This window comes from Psilocybe cubensis, chromosome 4 (assembly GCF_017499595.1).
Source record: "Psilocybe cubensis strain MGC-MH-2018 chromosome 4, whole genome shotgun sequence".
NCBI classification, from domain to species: Eukaryota; Fungi; Basidiomycota; class Agaricomycetes; order Agaricales; family Agrocybaceae; genus Psilocybe; species Psilocybe cubensis.
The window spans coordinates 2052272-2073662 of NC_063002.1; the positions used below are offsets into that span (position 1 = coordinate 2052272).

The 21391-nt window shown below is 44.4% G+C and overlaps 5 protein-coding genes across 5 annotated transcripts; 3 read left to right on the top strand and 2 right to left on the bottom strand.

The window, feature by feature from the left end:
• Positions 1–6: 6 nt before the first annotated feature.
• Positions 7–1406, bottom strand: JR316_0004841 (UPF0183 protein T01G9.2; the record flags this gene model as incomplete). The annotated part of the gene is made up of 7 exons (XM_047890605.1): positions 7–77; positions 126–234; positions 286–317; positions 374–449; positions 510–598; positions 650–842; positions 900–1406. 7 exons carry the CDS (start codon positions 1404–1406, stop codon positions 7–9), a joined length of 1077 nt encoding a protein of 358 aa, XP_047750366.1.
• A 424-nt stretch (positions 1407–1830) lies between these two features.
• On the top strand, positions 1831–4025 carry JR316_0004842 (DNA polymerase epsilon subunit B; the record flags this gene model as incomplete). Its single annotated transcript, XM_047890606.1, has 12 exons — positions 1831–1863; positions 1913–2051; positions 2105–2282; positions 2332–2482; positions 2533–2667; positions 2716–2843; positions 2905–2962; positions 3018–3237; positions 3290–3597; positions 3649–3759; positions 3813–3946; positions 3998–4025. The coding sequence occupies 12 exons, from the start codon at positions 1831–1833 to the stop codon at positions 4023–4025; spliced, it is 1623 nt and encodes a 540-aa protein (XP_047750367.1).
• Positions 4026–4991: 966 nt separating this feature from the next.
• JR316_0004843 (UPF0648 protein C3H5.09c) lies at positions 4992–17181 on the top strand (the record flags this gene model as incomplete). Its single annotated transcript, XM_047890607.1, has 28 exons — positions 4992–5697; positions 5747–6204; positions 6258–6326; positions 6378–9539; positions 9589–9655; positions 9711–9858; positions 9910–10156; positions 10206–10521; positions 10570–11061; positions 11116–11198; positions 11249–11467; positions 11520–11584; positions 11633–12025; positions 12082–12343; positions 12398–13033; positions 13092–13738; positions 13795–13876; positions 13929–14387; positions 14934–15459; positions 15516–15570; positions 15628–15803; positions 15849–15865; positions 15921–15951; positions 16005–16109; positions 16159–16215; positions 16271–16429; positions 16517–16541; positions 16830–17181. The coding sequence occupies 28 exons, from the start codon at positions 4992–4994 to the stop codon at positions 17179–17181; spliced, it is 10014 nt and encodes a 3337-aa protein (XP_047750368.1).
• Positions 17182–17276: 95 nt separating this feature from the next.
• On the bottom strand, positions 17277–18223 carry JR316_0004844 (dihydroorotate dehydrogenase; the record flags this gene model as incomplete). The annotated part of the gene is made up of 3 exons (XM_047890608.1): positions 17277–17812; positions 17865–18000; positions 18047–18223. The coding sequence occupies 3 exons, from the start codon at positions 18221–18223 to the stop codon at positions 17277–17279; spliced, it is 849 nt and encodes a 282-aa protein (XP_047750369.1).
• A 162-nt stretch (positions 18224–18385) lies between these two features.
• Positions 18386–21275, top strand: JR316_0004845 (Multisubstrate pseudouridine synthase 7; the record flags this gene model as incomplete). The annotated part of the gene is made up of 9 exons (XM_047890609.1): positions 18386–18654; positions 18705–19242; positions 19300–19489; positions 19539–19890; positions 19950–20029; positions 20082–20356; positions 20455–20611; positions 20671–20881; positions 20936–21275. 9 exons carry the CDS (start codon positions 18386–18388, stop codon positions 21273–21275), a joined length of 2412 nt encoding a protein of 803 aa, XP_047750370.1.
• Between the last annotated feature and the right edge of the window lie 116 nt (positions 21276–21391).

Below are 21391 nucleotides of genomic sequence, written 5' to 3' on the forward strand. Positions count from 1 at the left end.
TCGAGGTCAAAATAATATTACAGATACGACTTGCGATGAATCAGTTGCTTCCAGAATGACGCCGTCATAACCATGCACTACGCAGAGGATTAAAAAGGATTATCGAAGACTAGTTCACTACTTACAATGGGTTGTTGAATGTGGAAGAATTAAATGTTCTTCATCGGCAGTCCTGTCCAAAGACATTGATGGAGGTGGCTCTCGGGGACTGAGAAAATGACTGATGGTTTCGAACTATATTATAACTGAGTAATGGGAAGTCAGATATAGCTTTATGATTCTTACGCGATCAAAGAAGCGCTTCCGTGGGGGAGTGTCTGTTATTGGTTATCAAGAACTATTGACGAACCAAGTAGGATTTCAAATTACTCACCGTCTTCATCATCCTCTGGCATACCCTCTATTTCCCAGTTACATCTTTTGTACCTCTGAAACGTGGGCGAACCTGGCTTTCAAATGGCATCTGAAGTCAGCAAATTCACACAATACAGACATCAATATATATATACCACGTTACTGTGGAGAATTATTTTCTTTACAACGTGGGACGTCTCGGATAATAGGAAGTCTATTCCATGCTGGAAATAATTGTAAAAGTCTGGAAAACTACCATGAGTGTGCAAAGAGACGAGTATATCAAGATAGTTACAGCCAGTGCCGGTGTCCGAGTGAATCTTGGATGCAGCAGCATGAATCTTCAACCTTTCGTCATCCCTATAATGGAACCTCAGAGGAGGACCTAGGTCAAGCATAAGGTCTTGAGAAGTGGTTTCTCCGAGACGAATATGCAACGGTGTCGTGGTGGCTATAGGATGGAAATAGAGAGTAACACCATCATGAACCTGATAGTTCCAATTGAGTGGTCTAGAGCCTAGCATCATGTCCTTCTCAAGACTTACCTTTACAACAGCTCTTTGAAGCTCTCCGGTCATTGAGGCGCACTCGTTTACTTCGTCAAGGGCATCTCCATCCTTTCCTTCAGGGAGAATTTGAGATATTACGATTCGCTTGACTTCCTGCATGCGATCTCCAGCTTGATTTATCTTCAAGCCCTCTGTTATTCTGTCATCGTCGAAGCTAAACCAAATTCCAGGGTACCGCAGTTCGTCTCCGGGATAAGTTGGTCCGAAAATCTTGCCGACCGTAACTCGTCGGAGTACTTCCTCCGGAGATGAAAGAATTGTGTCATTGTATTGCACAGTAACAGGGGGGTTTGGATCTCTGAGTTTACGAATGCATATTGTGTGCAAACGTTGGTGTTTTCCTGAGAACAAAAGGTCAATGTGTGGGCGGATATGAACGATAATGGGGGTTGTCGCTGAGGCATCTGGGTCATATTTTATGTCTATTTGAGGATATACATGCTGATGCCGACGAATTGTATCAAGCAGTGTCCACAGTGACATCCCTTTATGAAGTAGGGGTAGCGATTTTCGTGAGCACAGTTGGCAAGACAACTTCAAGTATGGAACACATAGCTACCAATCTCGAATATGCCAAATCCAAGGCCAGGGCGTAAGTCTACATTGAGGGCAGAGTACATAGTGGATGTCCGGGGCAGTTAAGCACAATTCAATGGTAGTACCTGGTTAGTACTAGTAACTCAGGGGATGTTAGCCGCGTCGCCGGCGGAGTCTTACTTTGGTCAATCAGCTGCGGGACCATCGGCCCGTTTTTGACCCAGACACACTAAAGACTATGATTTTGCTTTGCCTTCATCTTGCTTGAATGAATCACAACGAATCGAAACCTGGACATATAAGCAGAAAACACCCTCTATAACTGTATAGAGCGATAAAAACCAAATATATACGCGAAAAACGCGTCATTATGGCCGATGACCGTCAAAGGACCATTATCAAAGTATGCTGGGATCTCTTCCTTTTTCTATAAGTCTCTAATCCTTCGTCAGATCTTCCGGAAGTTTAGCAACTCTCTTGGACCAGATGCTTTATTTGAAGTGGAAAGGATCATTGAGGATGCTGAAATAGAGGACGAAGAGATAGAATCAAGCATGGAGATGCTAGCTAAGGCGTACAATAAACAAGACGGTAAGTGGAATGGTTATTGTGGATGCCTCGATAAAATACAAGCGAAATAATAGATGCAACTATGAAAGTTTCTGTTGAAATTCTTAGGAGAGTGTACGAATCACTCAAAGACCAAGGCGACGGAACAAAAGCTGAAAAAGAATTGATTGACCCAGACAAGCATATCTTCTTCATTGATGCCTTTGAAATGCCTCGGTGGATATGGTCAACAGAACGAGGTACCTTTGAAAGGTGTGTGTGCAATCATCTAACACGACGGCTCCTTACCGAGTTTGCCTAGACATTCCAGCCCATTGACCTCTGCAGGATCGCCAGAAACGAGAGTCGCGTCCATACGAGATAGGCTCAACATCATCAAGCAATGCGTCCTGAGAAACGAACATTTTGCTCCGTCAACCTTGCCTTCCCGAGACCGCGAAAGGCTCGTAACTGTAAGCGCCATTGTCATTAGAATCCGGTTACCTCTTATTAAACTATATAGTTGAAATCCACTAAACAATTACTGGGACGCGCTGGCGAACGTTTTCTTCTGCTGGGGATGTTGACGTACAATAAAGAAGGTAAAATATGCTTGGAGGATTTAGATGGCTTTGTGGTGCTTGATTTTTCGACCCTGGTTAGTTCTCCTGTACTTTTCAAACGTAAAATGCTGATCAAGTCGTAGGATGAGCCCGGGGATGGATTGTTCAGTGAAGGGTGCTTTGCTCTGGTTGAAGGAGAATATACAGAAGATGCCACTTTAGAGATAATTGCAATAGGCCAACCGCCTTGTGAACCTCGTGAGGTTGCAAGGTATACCCGTTCCTGTCCTGTTAATATATCGAGTTTGGACACTAACCCAAGATCCGCGAAGGTCAATATACGGTCATATCGACTTTCTCGGAAAAGGTTCCACTTCATTACTCGAAGACGTAAGGACTTCGACATGTTGTTTTCATTCAGTGTGCTAACCTATCTGTTCGCAAGTCACAATTCAGAATTCGTGTAAGGGAAGAAATACCGGAATTAAACTTCTTCTTCCTTTCAGATGTTTGGTTAGACCATCCACAGACGCTCCTCGGAATTCAAAAAATGTTCGATAATTGCATTGAAAATGATTTCATTCCACAAGTTATCGTAATGTGTGGTAATTTCACAAGTAAATCAATCGCACATGGAAACGGAAGAGACGTTCAGAGATATCAAGGTGATTGTTCTTCGCACTCTACACCATCTCTAACTTAGGTTTGTGGATCAAGATAATTTTGATTCATTAGCAGACTTAATTGCGGCATACCCATCAATAACGCGAACTACCCACTTTGTTTTCGTTCCAGGACCGTTGGACATCACTGTAAATTCTACTCTGCCTCGGCGGCCTTTGCTATCTAGCTTTACCGGCCGGCTGAGAACAAAATTATCCAAAGTACATTTCGCAAGCAACCCATGTCGCATAAAGTTTTTTGACCAAGAGATCGTCATTTTCCGGGAAGATCTAATGGCAAGGATGTTACGAAATGTCGTGGGCGTCAAACCGGAGGCAAAAAGTGAAGATTTGAAACGATTTGTGAGTGATAGTTCTTCATGAAGATTATTACCATCTCTTACAGATATATAGTTGGTACAATCCATTCTCGATCAAAGTCATTTGAGCCCGTTTACTATCAATATTCAGCCCGTACTATCAGATTATGACCACAGTCTTCGCTTATATCCACTACCAACCGCGGTAAGCGTATCATCTGGGTTATGATGGACAAATCAGCCTTACACTTTCTATAGCTTATCCTGGCCGATAAGTATGACAGTTATAAGGTGACTTATACTGGATGTCATGTCTTCAATCCTGGAAGTTTTATCGGGAAGTCTTTGACACTTTCTACGTATACCCCCGCTGAGGTTAACTCTGAGGAATGGTGCGTCAGATCGATTTGTGAGAGTTTTCCATTTATCTGAACTTATCGAAGTGTGCTTGCCCTGGACGATGAGGATTAAAAATATCTGACATTCGGAGAAGTCAAACAATCTCCCTGTCGTTTCAGTATGCTGCTTTGCGTGATTAATATGTAATCAATGTTTTTCATTCATGTATCTTAAATCGTATATGTCTTGTATAAATTTCTACGTTTCGATAATTTTTTTGGTGCTTGTTGGATGTCATGAGTCTCAGCCAACAGGATGAGATGTCATCTTCCGGTAAATTTTTTTTTCGTAATTTAGAGGTTAGGCATGTGCCAGTAAACCCAGAAGTGCATAACTGATATTGAATTTACAATTTACAAACAGCAAACAAGACTAAGAGCATCATGAGCGTTTTGAAGTTGCATATCTACTGGTAATGCCCCTGCACAAGGCCAATAAAGTAATTAGCAATTGATCCGTGATTGAATATTGGTCTGTTTCAAATCAAGGGTTATGTCAAGTCACGTACACAGCACGTCCACAGAACCTTCCGCAAGGAACAACAAAACGCACCTACTACATCGGGCTTGGACTGTTCAATTAAGGCACCTGTTGGGTGCACCCAACGACCACAACAAACATTTGTCGCGTTCTTCAGGCTACACGATTGTCCAGTCATCATACTACTCTGGCCTGTCATTATACACTACCTTGTCTAGGTATTGCTGCTAACAGATACCCCGCATGTTCTTGCTGGGCTGGTGAATCAGTTGCATCGACTCGACGGACAGTGCTGGCCTACATCACCACGTAGTTAAGAACATAGCGAGGTTGTCTACATAAACAGTATGTAGCCTCTGTTTTGACCGTAGTGTTGTATCCTAACATTTATTAGTGTTTTTATCTCAAGTATTCCGTCCGGTCATGGCGCTCTTGTCCTTACTCCTTCTAAGCACCCCCCATCTCTCATGGCCAACCTCTATTGCTGTTTGGTTCGTTAGGGTCGTCACATTCTCCCTCATTCTCCGCACGTATCTCATACCATGGCTTTTGGCCCACATGTCCGATCACATTCGTATACGAAGCATCAGTCTTCGGTCAATTCGTGGCATATACTTTCGAAAGGGTGCACGTACCTGGAGGATAGATCGTGTCAGTTATGTCTTTACGTCAGTACAGGGTTCTCGTCGTCTTGCTATCAAAATAGATCGACCAAGCTTGCATATCGAGAAGGAGGATGAAAGCATCATAAAACCAAAACCCAAGAACCACCGACATACTCGCAATCTTACACTTGCAGACTTCAATCCATCTCCTCTTGCTCAGTATGCCTGGAAAGCTTTATCAGGAATGAAGAACATTCTGGAACCATATCTCCGCCCTCTCATTCGTACCTATGTTATTGCGTGCATTCGCATTGCAATCCAATGGCTTCCTAAACTTACTCAGGCGCTCTCTTTTGATGTCCATTCTGTCGAGGTCACATTTGCTGAGGTTCCTGGGGCCAAACTCGTTGCCGAGGAAATCAATCTGAACGCTGCATTATTACTTACGTATTTAGAGCAACCTCCTCAACCAATAAAGACAAAGGAGTCCAGAACGCGCCCAGACAACTACCCTGCATATGGGATGGGAATCTTGAAAAGACGTATGGCGGAAAGCTTTCAAAGATCATTGGACAAGGCGTTGGGTGGAACTCGCGGTACAGGGACTTTATCCCTCAAGATAAGCAATATTCTTGGAAGCATACCACGCTCGGAACATGGTATAATTAGTCGCCAAATTTGTTCGACAAATTACTGATATATGTGTAGATTCCTTGAGTGTTTTGTTCCTCGTTTCCCCCGGTGTTATAGACCTAGGAATATCAGTCAAATTCAATCCCAGAGAAGGAGCTCTAGAAACCCAGGGTCTCCAGATATCTTTCAAAATGGGCGATTGCTCGGCAAAGGTTGATTTATTGAACCTTTTGCTAGAAAAAGTTCTACCAAAGAAGTCTCAGCAAGCGACGATTGTCCCATCCTTGTCGTCACCTATATCTGAATACGGTAGCACCGTTCTTGGGACACCTGTGAGTTCAACCGCTCACCGACCAACGGCGTTACCTTCGCCGACACCGTCCTTTGCTTCATCCTTTTTTTCGCCTAAGTCTATGTTTTCTCCGTCTGGTCTAATGTCACCAAGACCGTCGCTGTTGTCTCCAAACTCTGCCCAATATCTCTCTCCCCGATCCCCAAAATCACCATCATCACCATTTTTTCAGGCTATATCAGTCAGTGTTCTTTCAGCATCTCAATTACCGAATTGAACTCTTATATTATCTAGGCTTCTATGCGGCCCCGTCGTCGATTCCTTATTCAGTCACCGACAAAGTTGAAAGATTTCAGAGACAAGGTGGATTTTCTGATTGTCCTCCTGCAGAATTGGTTTTAATACTAGATGTAGTCGAAGTTATTGGTCTTGCACAGCATCCACATATCAATCGCTTCTATAGGTCTGTCGGTATTAAGTGAAGCAAAATCTGGTCCATATAAAGCCATGGTCAAGGACATTACAGCAAACATATCCATCAGTGACCCTTCGACCAACCTTTTTCATAAAAAACATCTCGGATCACGCCGTATAAATGGTGGATATGATCCTGAAGCGTATTCACTCAATCTTAGCCTTCGTCAAATCACCCTTGAACGAGAATCAAGGCATCATACTGTGTCTCTCGCGAAGGGGGGGCATTTAAAGATACAAGTGCTGGCGTTTCAATGGCCTGCGCCATTCTTATCACCATCGCCATTTCTTGCGAATGATCCCAATGCCCCTTTTTTAGGGATAGACATCAATCTTTCGGACGCCCACCTATCCGACCGGATCCAAGACCTAAAACGATTGCTAGAATTTGTGCCTTCACCGCAACAACCTACCCAAACCAATTCTCCTGAAACAACACCCGTTCTATGCACCACATCTCAACCATTCTCTATTCCGCGACTCGTTCTCGACGTCAATTGCGGACCAATCACTGGGCGGATTATTTATGACACCGATAACGGTGAGACACACCGAGCCATAGAACTGAGAAACAATGGTTTCGTTGTTTCTCTCGACACAAACTACAACCATCCTACACCCTCGATTTCACGGACATTTCCAGCGGCCAGTTCAGTGCAGGCTCTGTACTTCAAGGCCGGATTACTGTTACATCTAGAACCGACGTTGGTCCGAGTAAGATCGCAACATTTTATGGGTGGTCATACTTCAAAATCGAGCACTTCTGATGAAGACTTCTTAGACGATCCTCCTTTGCTATCTGTTGGTATAATTGAAGTCAAAGCAGCAGCAAGTGCTATTGCCCAAATAGATGGAGCAACTAACTCGGTCCCCGTCATCGAAAAGGCATCCACTATTGTGGAACTTTCTTCTGAACTCGAAACTATATCTATCGAGCTATGGCATCCTATATCAGTAGATGCTGCCCTTCAAGTCCTGTCGCTTATACCCCCAAGACGGCAATCTCAATCTCAGCGGCTGCAACGGCAAACTCGTTTTTCCAAGCTGCCTACAGGTTTATTTACAAGGCTTGCTATTGGACGTTTTGTCTTGTTCATCACCGGACCTGATATCAGCCCCGACGACACTATGGATCTATCAAGAGGATTTGCGCTACGGACCTCCCCTTCACTGGAATACTGCTCTTTGCGGCCGAACCAAGACCATTGGTTTGATAATCTTCGCAGGTCAAAGAAAAGAACTCTACTGCGGCTACCTTCTGAAACTCTAACCGACGCTCTTGTTGCCGCAAAAACCTTTTCTCTATTTGGAGAAAAATCTGGATTTCTCAAGGCAAAGATGAATAACTTCGTTCTTCGCGCAGCCGTTGCAACAACATATGAGCCAGACGAGCCAGCGATCGTGGGGCGTGAGGATTTGCTTGATCATTCACAGGATCTTTTGCGTATAGATCACGCATTGGTTGATGTGTGTTTGTCTTGCAAGTCTTCATCAAACCGCCTAGAGCTCATAGACATCTGCGATGTTTCTATTCAAATCCCTCTTATACGTATTGACTTTCAGCTGGTCCATGTTTATAACATCCTTCTTGGTCTCCAAACAATCCGCATTATAAACCCTCCAGATCCGCCCAGCTTATCCAACCACACGCTACAAAGTGTTGGTGACGAAAGGGCCGATGTTGTTTTATCAGTACATGGAAATGTAACAGCTATTCAGGCTGTCGTCATTTTACCCACCCAAAAGTTGATTCTACGTATGGATGGGTTCAGTGGCCATTTGAACTCCGAAGGACCTCCAAGATTAAAATGGACAAGAACTACGGCTTACGTTTTACTTCCATCACAGATCAATCGTTGGGAAGAGGTATCAGAATCCAAGTGGGATGAATTCGTAACCCTGCAAACTTGGGAAATCTCGTTCACGCAGCTCGCGGGATCTCTGTGCGTGTCTGTTGATGGTGATAGTGCACGTTTACGGATTCCACATGGATTTGTATTGGCCGAATTGGTCAAAGATCTGTCTGTGTCCATGAAGGCAATCAAGCATATGGCTCATATGGCGAGTGCCGGGTGTTATTCAAAAATGCCCTCGCCCTCACCTGAAGGTCCTAAATCCGTTCCTCATCTCACAATACGATTGGCGACATTGTGCTTGGAAGCTCAAGACGACCCTTTTGAAAGCAAGCTCGGGCTAATATGGCGGACAGGCGCGGAGGCAGTCAAACAACGTATGGACCGTGAACAAGCATTCAATGCCAAAGCTGCAGCCGTGTTACTTGCCGAGCCTGACCTGTCCTCAGAAGTTCCTGAGATCGGCGAAGCAGAGAACGAATATCAGTTCGATGCAAAACACTCGGTCTCGATAAAGGAAGCCAGAGCAAGGTTAGACGAGGTTCACGTCTTAGATTGGATTCTTCGCCTTGATCGTGCTAAGAAAAGACGCATCAAAGAGGCAGACGCGCTGTTGCATGCACTGTTTGGCGCCTCTGTTTCTTTGGCTCCCGACTCACTATTGGATTTCATGAAACTGCCAGAAATTTCGTCTGATCCTCCACTTTTCCGAGCTGTGTTGCAAAACTTATGCCTTACTATCTCCCCGCCCAGCTTTAGCCTTGATTCACTTCCAGATGCTTTGTATAATATGGGCAGTGGTATACCCCGTGATACAAAGTATTCTCTACTTGTTCCTCTCCATATCCACTTTACCTTGACAACTATGCATATAACGTTAAGAGATTATCCTCTTCCCTTGTTGAGTATCTCTGATCAGTCCTCATCCGCTATTTCATGGACCTTCGACACGGACTTCATTGCCGCCGAAGAAATGGGAACTGATCGATCCGTAGATTGGGTTCCGTGTCCAATCGTAGAACCTCATCAAGCTCGTCATGGAGAAGCGCCATTCTCCATTCTTGTCCCAAAAACCATCATGCCTGTCAAAACATACGCCGCACCGATCATAAAAATTACAACTCGAGATCCTACGGTCTTCTCCTGGGGAGTGAGTTACGGCCCCGCCATTCAAGATTTAATGCGAATTGTCGACACACTTTCAAGTGCTCCTCGAGATTCCTCGCCTGCTATTGGTTTTTGGGATAAAGTATGTTCTTTCATATAAGTTTTAGTATCTATGACTGAGGTTTTTATAGATGCGGCTTGTTTTCCATTGGACTGCAAAGGTTACCTTCCGCGGGGACGTTCGCCTTTACATTAAAGGTAGTTTACACGTCCAGCTGTCTTTATATTAGGTCTGATGTTTTAATCGCTACAGGGAGTCGTGACCCGTATAGTGTTTTTGATACTGGTGCCGGATTTGTGCTTTGTTGGCAAGGACTTCCTGAAATCAGAATTGGCTACGAAAATCCACAGCAAGAACTGATTCAAGTGACCAGTGATAAAATGTTGATTGCTATTCCAAAGTCAGTTACTTCATCGAGAATTGCGACTTTGTTTAATAATCACAATATTAGCTTCAACAACGGTCTAAGTCTTCAAAAAGGTTCATTGAATACGACTAAACCCTTTGAGAAAGTCTGTGCTCGTTTGACGTCAGGCGTTCGGTTCGGCATTGGTTTTGTTCTTGAAAGATCATGTGGTCCCGACTGCCCATACGAGAACTGTGCAGGTTCACCGTTTCATCGAAAGTGCCGGTATTTCTCATTCAGACCTCATTTTGATGTCAAACTCGAAATGAAACCATCACCCCCATCCTATAAAGTACGTTATAATCTCGTTCTGATGTTATTAACTCACTCTTTCCCATCAGGCTCGTGATGACTCGTACAACGGCTTTCGGTCTGACTTCATTCATCTGTCTGTATCCCTAGCCAGTTCGATGAAGACGAAAGGTCACCAAATGAATCCTCAAATAAGTAATATTTATCTTACGCCGAAGGTTTTTGCCCACTTTTGGTCGTGGTGCTCTCTTTTCGAGGGCGCCTCTCTCCCAATTCGACAAGGCAATTATCATCCCTCGAGACATATATCACCAAAGCTAGGCCGCCATCTTGCTACCTTGAAGTATAAGCTATCACTTTCATCCCTATATTTTTTGCATGGATACATGGACGACGCTAGAGAAAGTAAGTATTGTAACCCACTTTGATGTTTGCCAACTGACACATCGATAGCATGGGTTGATGGTGTTACTCCTTGGGTTGGTTTGAAAGGGAAAATAGATGAACTTCAGGCTGACCTTCACCAACGTGATGAAGAATCGACGACTACTGGACCCATTTCAAACACGACCAGAGTTGATAGAAAAAAACCATTTTATGCTGCAGAAGTAATCATGAGAGGCATTGAACTCCGTGCTATGCTCGCGATTTTTTCAGAACCTATGAAGCAGAATACGGATATGACGGCCCCCCCACAAAGAAGTAATTACAGAAAGCATACGACCCTTCCTATAACTCCGCCTTCTTCCATTTGGTATGACTTGGACGATTTTGTGGAACTAAATTGGTCCCTTCCAACAGATCCCCCTCAACTGCATCTATTACCTTTGGCAGGATGTCCTCATTTTACATATTTCAAACGAAACGAAGCTCTGTCTGGATCGCCTCAAACCAGTAAATTTGGGTCTGAACATTCACACAACTGCCTTCTCGGTAAAGAACCATGTAAGTCTGTCAAAGAGTAACTGCGCTACTAGGTTCTTAACATTAGCCTTGAAGCTGTTCCCAAAACGCAGATAGCTCTGGCTAATGCTAGAGTCATGGAGCTCAAGAGTCTTATATCGGAGAACAAAGGAAGCAAGGTGTGTCTATAAACTTTGTACCACCCTTCACAATTGATTATTTTTATCAGGGCACAAGGACAAGATCAGTGATGAAAATGGTTGCTCTCCTGGAAGAATACGTCAACATTCTAAAGGAAGTTGAAATACGTCCAGAATCTGCTCGAGAGAAGGTTGCTCAGAGTTATCACATGCCTGCGGATATAGTCTCCTCAGAGGAATGGGCAGAATTCGATAACGTTTACCAAATACATTGCCCCAGTATATCTATGGACAGTGCTGTTCGCGACGTGCGTGACTGTCTTTGCCTTATCCCATTGAACTCAACTGTGATATAAACAGATCATGATGCAATACTACTACTGCTCTCGAGATCGACGAGGCTTCGAGTACCATATGGCTACAAGGTAACATTGTCCCTTAGCCAATGAATTATTGCTTGACGTCGTTGACAGGGCAGTCAAGTTTATTCGAGATCAAGCCAATGCCGGTTCCGTCACTGACACCGAGGACGAAAGTATCAAAAGTCCGACAAACACAGCCCAGCTCGCTGCTGTTGCCTTGCGCAAGATTCTAAAGGGCGGTAATGATATCAGGACATCGGTGGATATTATACGCGAAAAGAATGCTCAGCCTCCCGGCGAAGTAAAGCCTTTATCAGGCTGGACCGAAGATGTATCACTTCGAAAGAGTCATTGCTGCCTTCTACTAAAACCCCAGATTATTCTAAGGGGAGAAGGCGTTAATGATACATGTATAGTTGCAGCTGCGCAAGCAAAGCTTCAATCATTTGCGATCATGGACCCTCTAAACATGGAAGATCCTATCAGTGGCAAGATTATGTCAAGGTACACAATTTGTCAATGCGTTTGTCAGTACTAATGTCTTAAACTTACTTCTAAAGGAACTATACGTCACTAACAGGCCTGCAGGCCTTTGCTCCAATCGATGGACAATCAACGAAGAACGGTTCTGTTCCCTTGGAAGTTCTTGTTGATCTTCGTTGCGAAACTGACGCGTTCGAAAGACTTGTTCCTCAAACGGAAGCCACCTTCCATTATGACAAGTTCAATCGCCTCCGATTACGCAATAACATCACTTCAATCATCTCCAGAGCCGATACCAATAGTGCTAGTGTAAACGATAGCCATCTGCAGAATCAAACCGTAAGAGAGCACCTCCATTAATATGAGCTTATCCAACTTACGCGGATATCTTAGGATCTGATCCGGGTACATATACCTCGCTTCACAGTTTCAGCAAACTCTGAACATTTGAATGCCATTTCGAATATTGTCACTAAATTACTCCTCTTTTCTGATCCCGCACACAAAACAAGGCTGGACAAACTTGAAACGCTAATTTTCACTTACGACTTCACAGACTTGTCGTCAGCTTCTACAGTGGTTTCCAGCCTACAGGGACGATTAAGATCCGCTTTAGAAATGCAACGTCTCAGTGGAAGGAATATTAACCGTATGGACGAGGAAGACGCTCGCCTTGGAATGTTGCAACTCAAAGCCCACATATTCCTTTTATCCGAGGAACTAAATCTCCTATTTGACACGATTAAAATGGCACAAGATCGTTATGACGATCAAGCGGACCAAAAATCCGCACTCCTTCTGCATGCTTCGTCATCCGAAATATCATGGAGAATGCTAGATCCACGCCGCAATCTGCTATCCAAACTTGTTGTCTCTGATATCAATTTTCATTGGCTCAGCCGGCAAGATAGTTCAACGGTCAATAACTTGACTATCGGAAATCTGACGGCGTTTGACGGTTCTCGATACGCACTTTGGGCAGAAATTCTTTCCAAGTATGACGAGCCTCCCAATCATCCACTTTTAAAGGTACGATTACAACATTGGAACACATTATAATACGAATGCTAATCATGTCGTTGAGTAGCGGGGTTTGTTCATGTCTGCAAGTTGGATTATTCTTGCACCTGTTGGAGGTATCACTATATACGAAACTTTTGAGCTGTCTTTTCATCCCCTTCGTTTGCAACTGGATGCTAAAGTAGGCCGCCGAATCATGGAGTACATTTGGCCAGATCGCGGAAATCGCCAAATATCCACACAGGACCCACCAAAGGACCACCAGCATGGCGTCGCAATCACTGCGAAGAGCCCAACGACAGGACGCTCGTCTATTGACTCTCCACGAGGTTTACATACACCTAAACTATCGGTTGGTTCGTCTGGTAAACCAGACGCCCCTGCTTTGCGCAAACTTGGGAGCTCTAGATCATTCACAGATTTGCGGTCTTCGGTCAAAGAAGACAACCTACTAAGCCCGCCGTTATTTTCAAGTGCTCAAGGTTTCTTGAGCCCCCCAGCCTTCCTCAAACGAACCCATTCCACCGATTCCGTTAATTTTACGAGTATGTTGGATGCGTCGGTAATTCCAGGATTGAACGATAGTATTGATAACGAGGCTGCGGAAATTGATCGGAAACTTAAAGCCGCGGGTGACGCACAAGTCATGAAAACGCGTTCCTCCCAGAAAAGTTTCGTTCTTGTCCGAATTTCAAGGTCAGTAACTGGTCAACTGTAATTTTGGGTGATCATGTCTGAGGTAGACCCAAAAGCCTACATCTTCTTTTAAGCGTTATCAAGGAAGGGTCATTCGAATGCCATGACGCCAAGATCAAGACTCGAGAACTAGAATACCGTAACCAGACTTGGAGTGTAAGATCGATTTTCACTTCACTTTCATTTTTTCTAACAGCAAATTTTATAGTTTGAAGAATTGGTGAGCCAGTTTATACCCTCCAATATGAGCTGGCGAGGCTGGGTGAAAATGGCTTTCCACCAACCTCTGGTGCCGGTTCTTCCTGTTGCTCGGGAGCTACTTTCCAAAACCAAATGGACTGCATCGAAGACAACGAACCAACCACACGACAATCCATTGCGCCTTCTTCATCCCAAGATATTTGCCACCGATGATGATCGTCGTCTTACCATGCTACAAAATGAAAACGCAAGAAAGCAAGAAGGACCATCCAAATCTGTATGGAAGAATGCTTTGCGAAGTAACAAAGATTCTCCTTCTTTCACATCGCTTCCAATTACGGACGAACCTGAACCAATGGAGTCCGGGGAGCGAGAAGATGTGGACCATACCGTAGGTCGCAAACGTGTCAAAAGTCTCTTTGGTAATAAGAACTCGCGGCAAACGTCCAAAACACGCACCTCCAAGGTGAGTAGTCAACTAGTAATTCTATCAAAAAGACACTACTGAAAAGTGCCATACAGCGTCGCTCTGAAGACATACTCAAAGGGAACCCGTAATTTGCTTACCATGGCTGCTTTAATCTTATGTATCTATCACGACCTAATTATTTAGTAATTAATGTAATATTCGTCTGTATCTGTCTGTATGTATTATATAGAATACCATGGAATTGGATTGTCGACCCTATCTTTGATCGCGATTTGGACTGTGACCTAGATCTGAAGTGAAAGTTTAAGCTGTATAACGAACTGTAACTTGGCTAGCATATATAGTACATCGACATTACAGCCTATTCAATGGATTCAATCCATTTCACGTCACATGATCCGTTTATTCTTGTGCTGCTCCGGTTAAGGAATAGTGGCGCCGCGAACATCGTTGTGTACCACCGTCCTGATGGTCCTGTACAAGTTACTTAAGACGGCGTGCGCTTCCGATCTCTATCCGCATCTTCTCTCTCTCATTCTCCCACCATAAGCTTGGAGGATTATGCCTTCTATTAGGATCAAGGGGAAAGCAAGTTACGCCAACTTAGAGGACATTTCTCCAGACTCGGGCCCGGATAATCGTCTCAGTGTTGCTGGAACAAGTCCCTCTAATAGGAACACATTCTCTAGGTTCAGTGGCGGGTCGGTTCGCGTACATCCCAGTTCTTCTACACCGCAATTGCAATTGACATCAGAAGATGCACAACCGTCTCCACTATCGCAACAGGCAACCCCGGGCAGACCCCGCGCTTTGACCACGACCAGTCGAGTTCATGATCATTGTACATCACGAACTTCGCAATTCCTCAGCCCGACTCAAGATAACAGTCCCGCGTTTCACTCCCCCCAATTCTCCTCTATAACACCACGGCTTTCACATCTAAACCCCCAAGGGTCTGAAATGATGAACATTTCAGGTTTACAACCTGGCAGATTGTCTTCTAATGGAGAACTTGGATTAATTGAAAATTCTATCAATCTCTCTGACATGGACGAGGATGGAGGGGATCACCATCATGATGACGTTGTGGAGCATTTGGATGTTATTGGTATGTTATAACCTCCTCACCTAGTACCTTCTTATCTTCATCGTCATCCGCATTAGACTCGCAAGTCGGTGCCATTTCTAATCTCACCAATGCGGCTAACTCGATCCTGATGTATACTTAAGGAATTCTCTGTATTTCCTTACATGAACTAATTGTAAATTGTAACAGTCCACCCTCGTCATGGTATTCGCGGAAACCGGTTGTTCTACTGCCTGTAACACCCATTCGACCTGGTGATAATCCGGAATTCGAAAATCCCTTAGACAGGCATGTAGACGATGTTCTGAATCGACCATCCAAAGTTCGGCGCACGTTCATGGGGGTGTGGTCCTTTTTGAAGACTCGTATGTCGTATACTTTATTTCAATTAAGCCCTTTTTTAAAAATAGGTTCTTCAGCGATGGGCGTACGTGTGTTTGCCTTCGACCAGCACCTTATACACTTTTTAATTTATCTTATAGATTATAACCGGAATATACGGTTTCTTGGTCGGTATGTAGTTGAATTTAATGAAAGGTGTCTATTTGATTGATTGCGGCTTACAGTTTTTTGGGGTGCTGCTATTGTGATTTTTTTGGCGAAGATCATCAATTTCCACAATGCCAATACCCAAGGATTCTGGGTTGAAGTATCCTCTCAGGTTGAAACTGGTAAGCTTTTCATTCGTCGGTGTCATACACAGCTCAATAAAGTTTCCAGGGCTGTTCACCGTCACTAGCATCGGACTTATTCCATCGCGTGTACTGGATACATACAGTCAGTGGCTTTCTCTAGTGAATCACTCTCAAGGCGTATTTATGTATCGGCTCAGGAATATGGAAGATTTGGCGGTATAAACAAAAAACAATAAAACTCCGGAAGAAGGCAGGATTGCCACAACTTTTCGATGTTGATGATCTCCCAGATCCAGTCTACGATCCAAATTATGTTCACGTCTTAACGGAAGAAGAGCAGACAGATCTCCATAGGCGTTAGTCGTTTGTCCTACGTTTAAAATGACATCTAACCGGACCATCGCAGAGCAAAGGAAATTTCAATATTCACAAACTTGGTATAGGGCTCATGGAACGGAAACTCACAGAGTATGATCCTCTTTTTCATACCTTGTTGTGTCTTGAGTATTGATCATTCTTCATAGGCCTTTCCTATCACGTAAATTGAAATTTTTGTATTTTATTGTTTACCTCAAGCCGACGGTGATGACAGCATGGCTTTATGGATCTGCTTTCTGAACGATGGAAATTCAATATTTCAGGTGAAAGTCTTGGCGCATTATAAAATACACGACTCATCTTTTTGTAGATCTTTCTCTGCGGTACAATGTGGGGATTAAATAGGTGCTGTTACATCGATCTTCATGTGTAGCACAGACTCATCGACGACAGGTTTCAGCGACCGGCATGGACCACCGGAATTCTTATCCCAGCCAGTTTTCTCTGTGGAATCGGTGCCGCCGTAGTTATATGGAAAGGCGGCGAAAAGACGAAACGAGTTGAAAAAGTTAGGGAGAAGCTCAAAGCAGCACTTTCTACAAGACGTGATCTACCGCCATCGATTGTGGTCGATGGTACACTGCCTGAAAGTCTGACCCGTAACCCGGAGCCTAAAATTATCAGGAAACCCCTCCATGAGAAGGCAAAGGATACCAGCGATCTCGACTTTGCGACGACAATTGACGAACACATGACAGTACCCTCGAGGGGAAATATTTCGGAGGTTTGAAGGATGAACATTCAAACAATAATTAAATTTTATAGTACTATATCACGGAGACCATTTAATACTATATGTGTGAACCACCCAAACAATTACCCCTCTTATTCGTTATTTATGCGCGCTAAATATGCAGCCCAACCCTCTGCCATGTACCGTTCAGCTTGCGCTGCTATAGTATCCACTGCTTTTGAATCTGTTCCATATATTCCTCTTCCGACTATAATGATATCGCAGCCAGAACCGAATATAGCTTCCCGTGGTGTTCTATATTGTTGGCCCATAGAGTCACCCTTGGCGTCCAGCCCAATTCCTGGGGTAAGAATGAGGAAATCCTCATCAGACGTGTCTTCCTCTTCGCTGGAGCCTACTCCATCCATCCTTTTCTGAGCGATAAATCCAATTACAAAATCTCGGTTTTGACGGGCCATTCGCACAGCTTCCTCTGTGTATGTTCCAACTGCCAGTGAACCTTTTGTGCTCATTTCAGCAAGAAGTAGAAGTCCACGTCCCAGCGGAAGTCCAACCGATGACAATCCTTTGATGATAGAAAGGCCAGGAACGGGGTGGGCGTTTGTCAGGTGCGACCAGCTTGCGATTTTGTATACGCCACTTGAGTACTGTAAAGCGACTGTGTTTCCTACATTCATCGTAAGCCTAATTTCAAATTCAAAGAGGGAAAGGATTCCAACCGATGTCGGCGAATTTCCTATCTTCAAAGTAAACAAAATCGTATTTTTGGCTCAGGTGTTGGAGCTTCTCGATCAAGGAAAAGTCGAAATTTTGGATAATATCAATATGTGTCTTGAAAAATAATTCATGAGAATGCTTCTGGATACAACCCAGCAAGGGCATTTGCCTTTATCATGCAGACGTACGGGGCAACGGCTTCGATAATGGCCAGTAAGTCGTTGGCGTCAGTTACGTCTACGCTGACCGCTAGATTGGACTTTTTGCGCTCCATTGTTTCCAAGATCAATTTGGCGGTTGGATTACTAAAGTTAGATACCCTATTTCCATAGGTCTTCTTGTATGCAGACGAAAAAGACATTGAAGCGTAAGTGTAGTTGACGAGCTTCGACGAAAATCAAGATACGTTCCAGATATGCACAAAGGGTAGATAAGATCAAAAAAGATTGACAATTAGAAGATAAGATAACAAAATGACGATCAGTCGGGTTGTGTTAAAATAGCATCGCACGGTTAAACCACCATGTCGTCCCTGGTGATTCATGAACGTGAGCAAGACGATTCCGAAGTAGAGAGATACTCTAAACGCCCCAAGCTTGACGACGATTTGGAAGGGAGTACCACTGGCTTTGGTCCCGATAACTCTGTACTTCCTCCAAGTCATGCATTACTCGGCATCCCTAAACCTGTTGCTAAAGAAGGCTCTGCCTTAAACTTTCTTGAGGCGGACGTCGGTATATCAGAGTATGTTGGGCGCGGAGAAGCAAAGGTGGAAGGCATAATTAAGCAAAGGTACATTGATGTTCTTAGAGTTGCTGCTTTTAATTGACAATTTTGGCCAGATTCACAGACTTCCTGGTGTATGAGGTCGACCAGGATAACAATGTCATTCATATAAAATCACTGTCTAAACCAGAATCAAACAAGCCAGAAAAAGGGGAACCACAATCCACGACATTGGGAGAATCCTCAACCAAGGAACCAAATCAATCAGACATGCCCCCAGACGTGTCTGCAAATGAGTGCCAATCAACTCAGGGTACTCCGCCATTGAAACCTTCGACAAAGGAAGATCCCTGGCCAGAGCATTTCAACTCTTCGCTGTCACCATTCCTAGACGAGGAAAGCGTAAGCAAACTGAGGCAAATTTTTTTGGAGGGGCCAGAACCTCCTAGAGTAAGCGATGGCGGTTGGGCCGGACGCGTCTCAACCTCGATGTCCGGAGAAGCAAACCCCTCAGCCGATCAAGACTCTGAGGACAAAACCACAAATGAAAGTAGTGGGGCAGAAAATCGTCGTGGTCGTGGGGGAAAGCGTGGTGGCAGAGGAGGTCGGGGTCGGGGTGGAGGTCGAGAGGACACAAGGAAGGTTCTTTCCAATGTAACTATATTATGTGTCTTTTTTTCTGGTCATTTTCAGCTGATTCACAATTCTTAGCCCATGACCTCCAAGGACGCGCGAACTGCTTTCCACAAAATAATTCGCGAACTTTTCGGAGGAAAACTCGATACAGAAACTGACACGACGGGAACAAAAAATGAAGAAGGCTCGCGCATTTCAGTTAAGTGGGCCAACAGAGGTGGAGGTGGAAGAGGGGGAGGAAGAGGAGGAAGAGGGGAAACCTCAGGTATTGCTCTACCAAATCTCGCTGACCTTTTGATGCTCAAATGCTTCAGGCCGTGGATCTTACCCTCCTTACATCCACTTCACTCTTCAAAAAACCAATCGTGACACCCAGGATGCACTGGGTCATCTGGCACGCAACCTTCATGTTAACGTTAAAGATTTAGCTGTGGCCGGTACTAAAGACAAACGTGGTGTAACAGTACAGAGAGTGTCACTCAGTCGCGGAAATAAGACCGTTGAGGATGTTTGGAAGCTTGCCAATAATGTAGGTCCAAGGCGAACTGCAGAGGACGCCATTTCTCAACGTGGAGAGCGGGGAATACGGATTGCGGATTTTAACTATCGAAAAGCTGGTCTGGAGTTGGGCATGCTAAAAGGGAATGCCTTTGTTATTACATTGAGGTACGTTTCCTGTATTTAACAAATGAATGGCTTTTGATCATCCCATACAACATTTCCAGAAATGTCAAGGTGAAATCTATGGAAATTTTGGATGAGGCGATGAACACGATAAAACACAAAGGCTTTATCAATTATTATGGTACTTAGTACCATCTGTCAGTATTGACCCCTAACTTATTATATCAATCCAGGAATGCAACGTTTTGGAACTGCCTCGGTGCCAACGCACTCCATCGGGTTGGCTTTACTGAGGTCAGAATGGCAGAAAGCTGCAGACATGATCCTCAGAAAGAGGTTTGGGGAGCATCCTGATGTCGAAGCAGCTAGAGACGCCTGGTTGGTGGAACGCGATTTAGATAAAGCTTTGAGTCTCTTCCCCAGACGCGTTGTTGCGGAGCGCTGTATCTTGGAGAGCTTCAAGAAACAAAAGGGCGATACTCGAAATGTCATGGGTGCCCTATCTACTGTGGGTGCCCCTTCACTGTTGTCACAGCGTCCTGTGGCTCATGAAGGTATACTTAGATTCCTCGCAACCTCCGTTTGATGTATATTCATGCCTACCAGTCATACGTCTGGAACGCTATCGTGTCTGAGCGTCTTCGTGAGTATGGTTGTGAACGGCCGATTGTGGGTGACCTTGTGTTCGATTCCCCCAAGAGCAAGGAAGCTATGGATGTTGACGTTGGAGAGGATGCATTGGAGAATGAGGCAGAAGAGGCAGGTGAATGCATCAATTTTTATACATTGATTTGTAGTTATTGATTCCCTTGTTTCCCGCAGCCGTCTCGTCTAAGAAAAACCGAAAGCCGTACGAAGCACCTCAAATCAAGACCTTGACAGAGGGAGATCTCGACAAATACAGTATTTTTGACGTCGTTATGCCATTGCCAGGTACAGACGTTGCATATCCAGGAGGAAAACTGGGTGAACGGTACCGAGAATTCCTGCGCATGGATGGTCTTGATCCGGATAACTTTTCGAGGAAGCAAAAGTAAGTTCTGATAGACATCATTGAATGAAGAAGAGTAATCATAAATTTGTGCAGAGACTATACTCTGAACGGATCTTATCGAAAAATGCTACATCTCCCCAAAGAACTTTCGTGGTCCGTCCTGCGGTACACTGACCCAGATGTCTCCCTGGCACAGTCGGACGAAGACAAATTACTTGGATTTGATCCCCCGGCGGTGGTAGAAGACGGTAAATTTATGGCACTGCAAATCAAGCTCACCCTTGGTACTGCAGCATATGCCACTATGGCTTTGCGGGAAATCACGAAAACTGACACGAGCTCTCATGTGCAAACAAGTCTCACGGCTGCAGCTGAAGATCAAAAGTATCGTGGGATTGGGATGGAAATGACACCAAGCGCTGAAGAAGAGTAATTGTGCCATCGGAGGATTCACTAGTAATTCTAACATGAGACAGTATCTCTAGATGAGATTGTTTTCGAGCGCTAATATATATTGTCATGTTATTTCGTTGCTGTAGGGCACTGGAT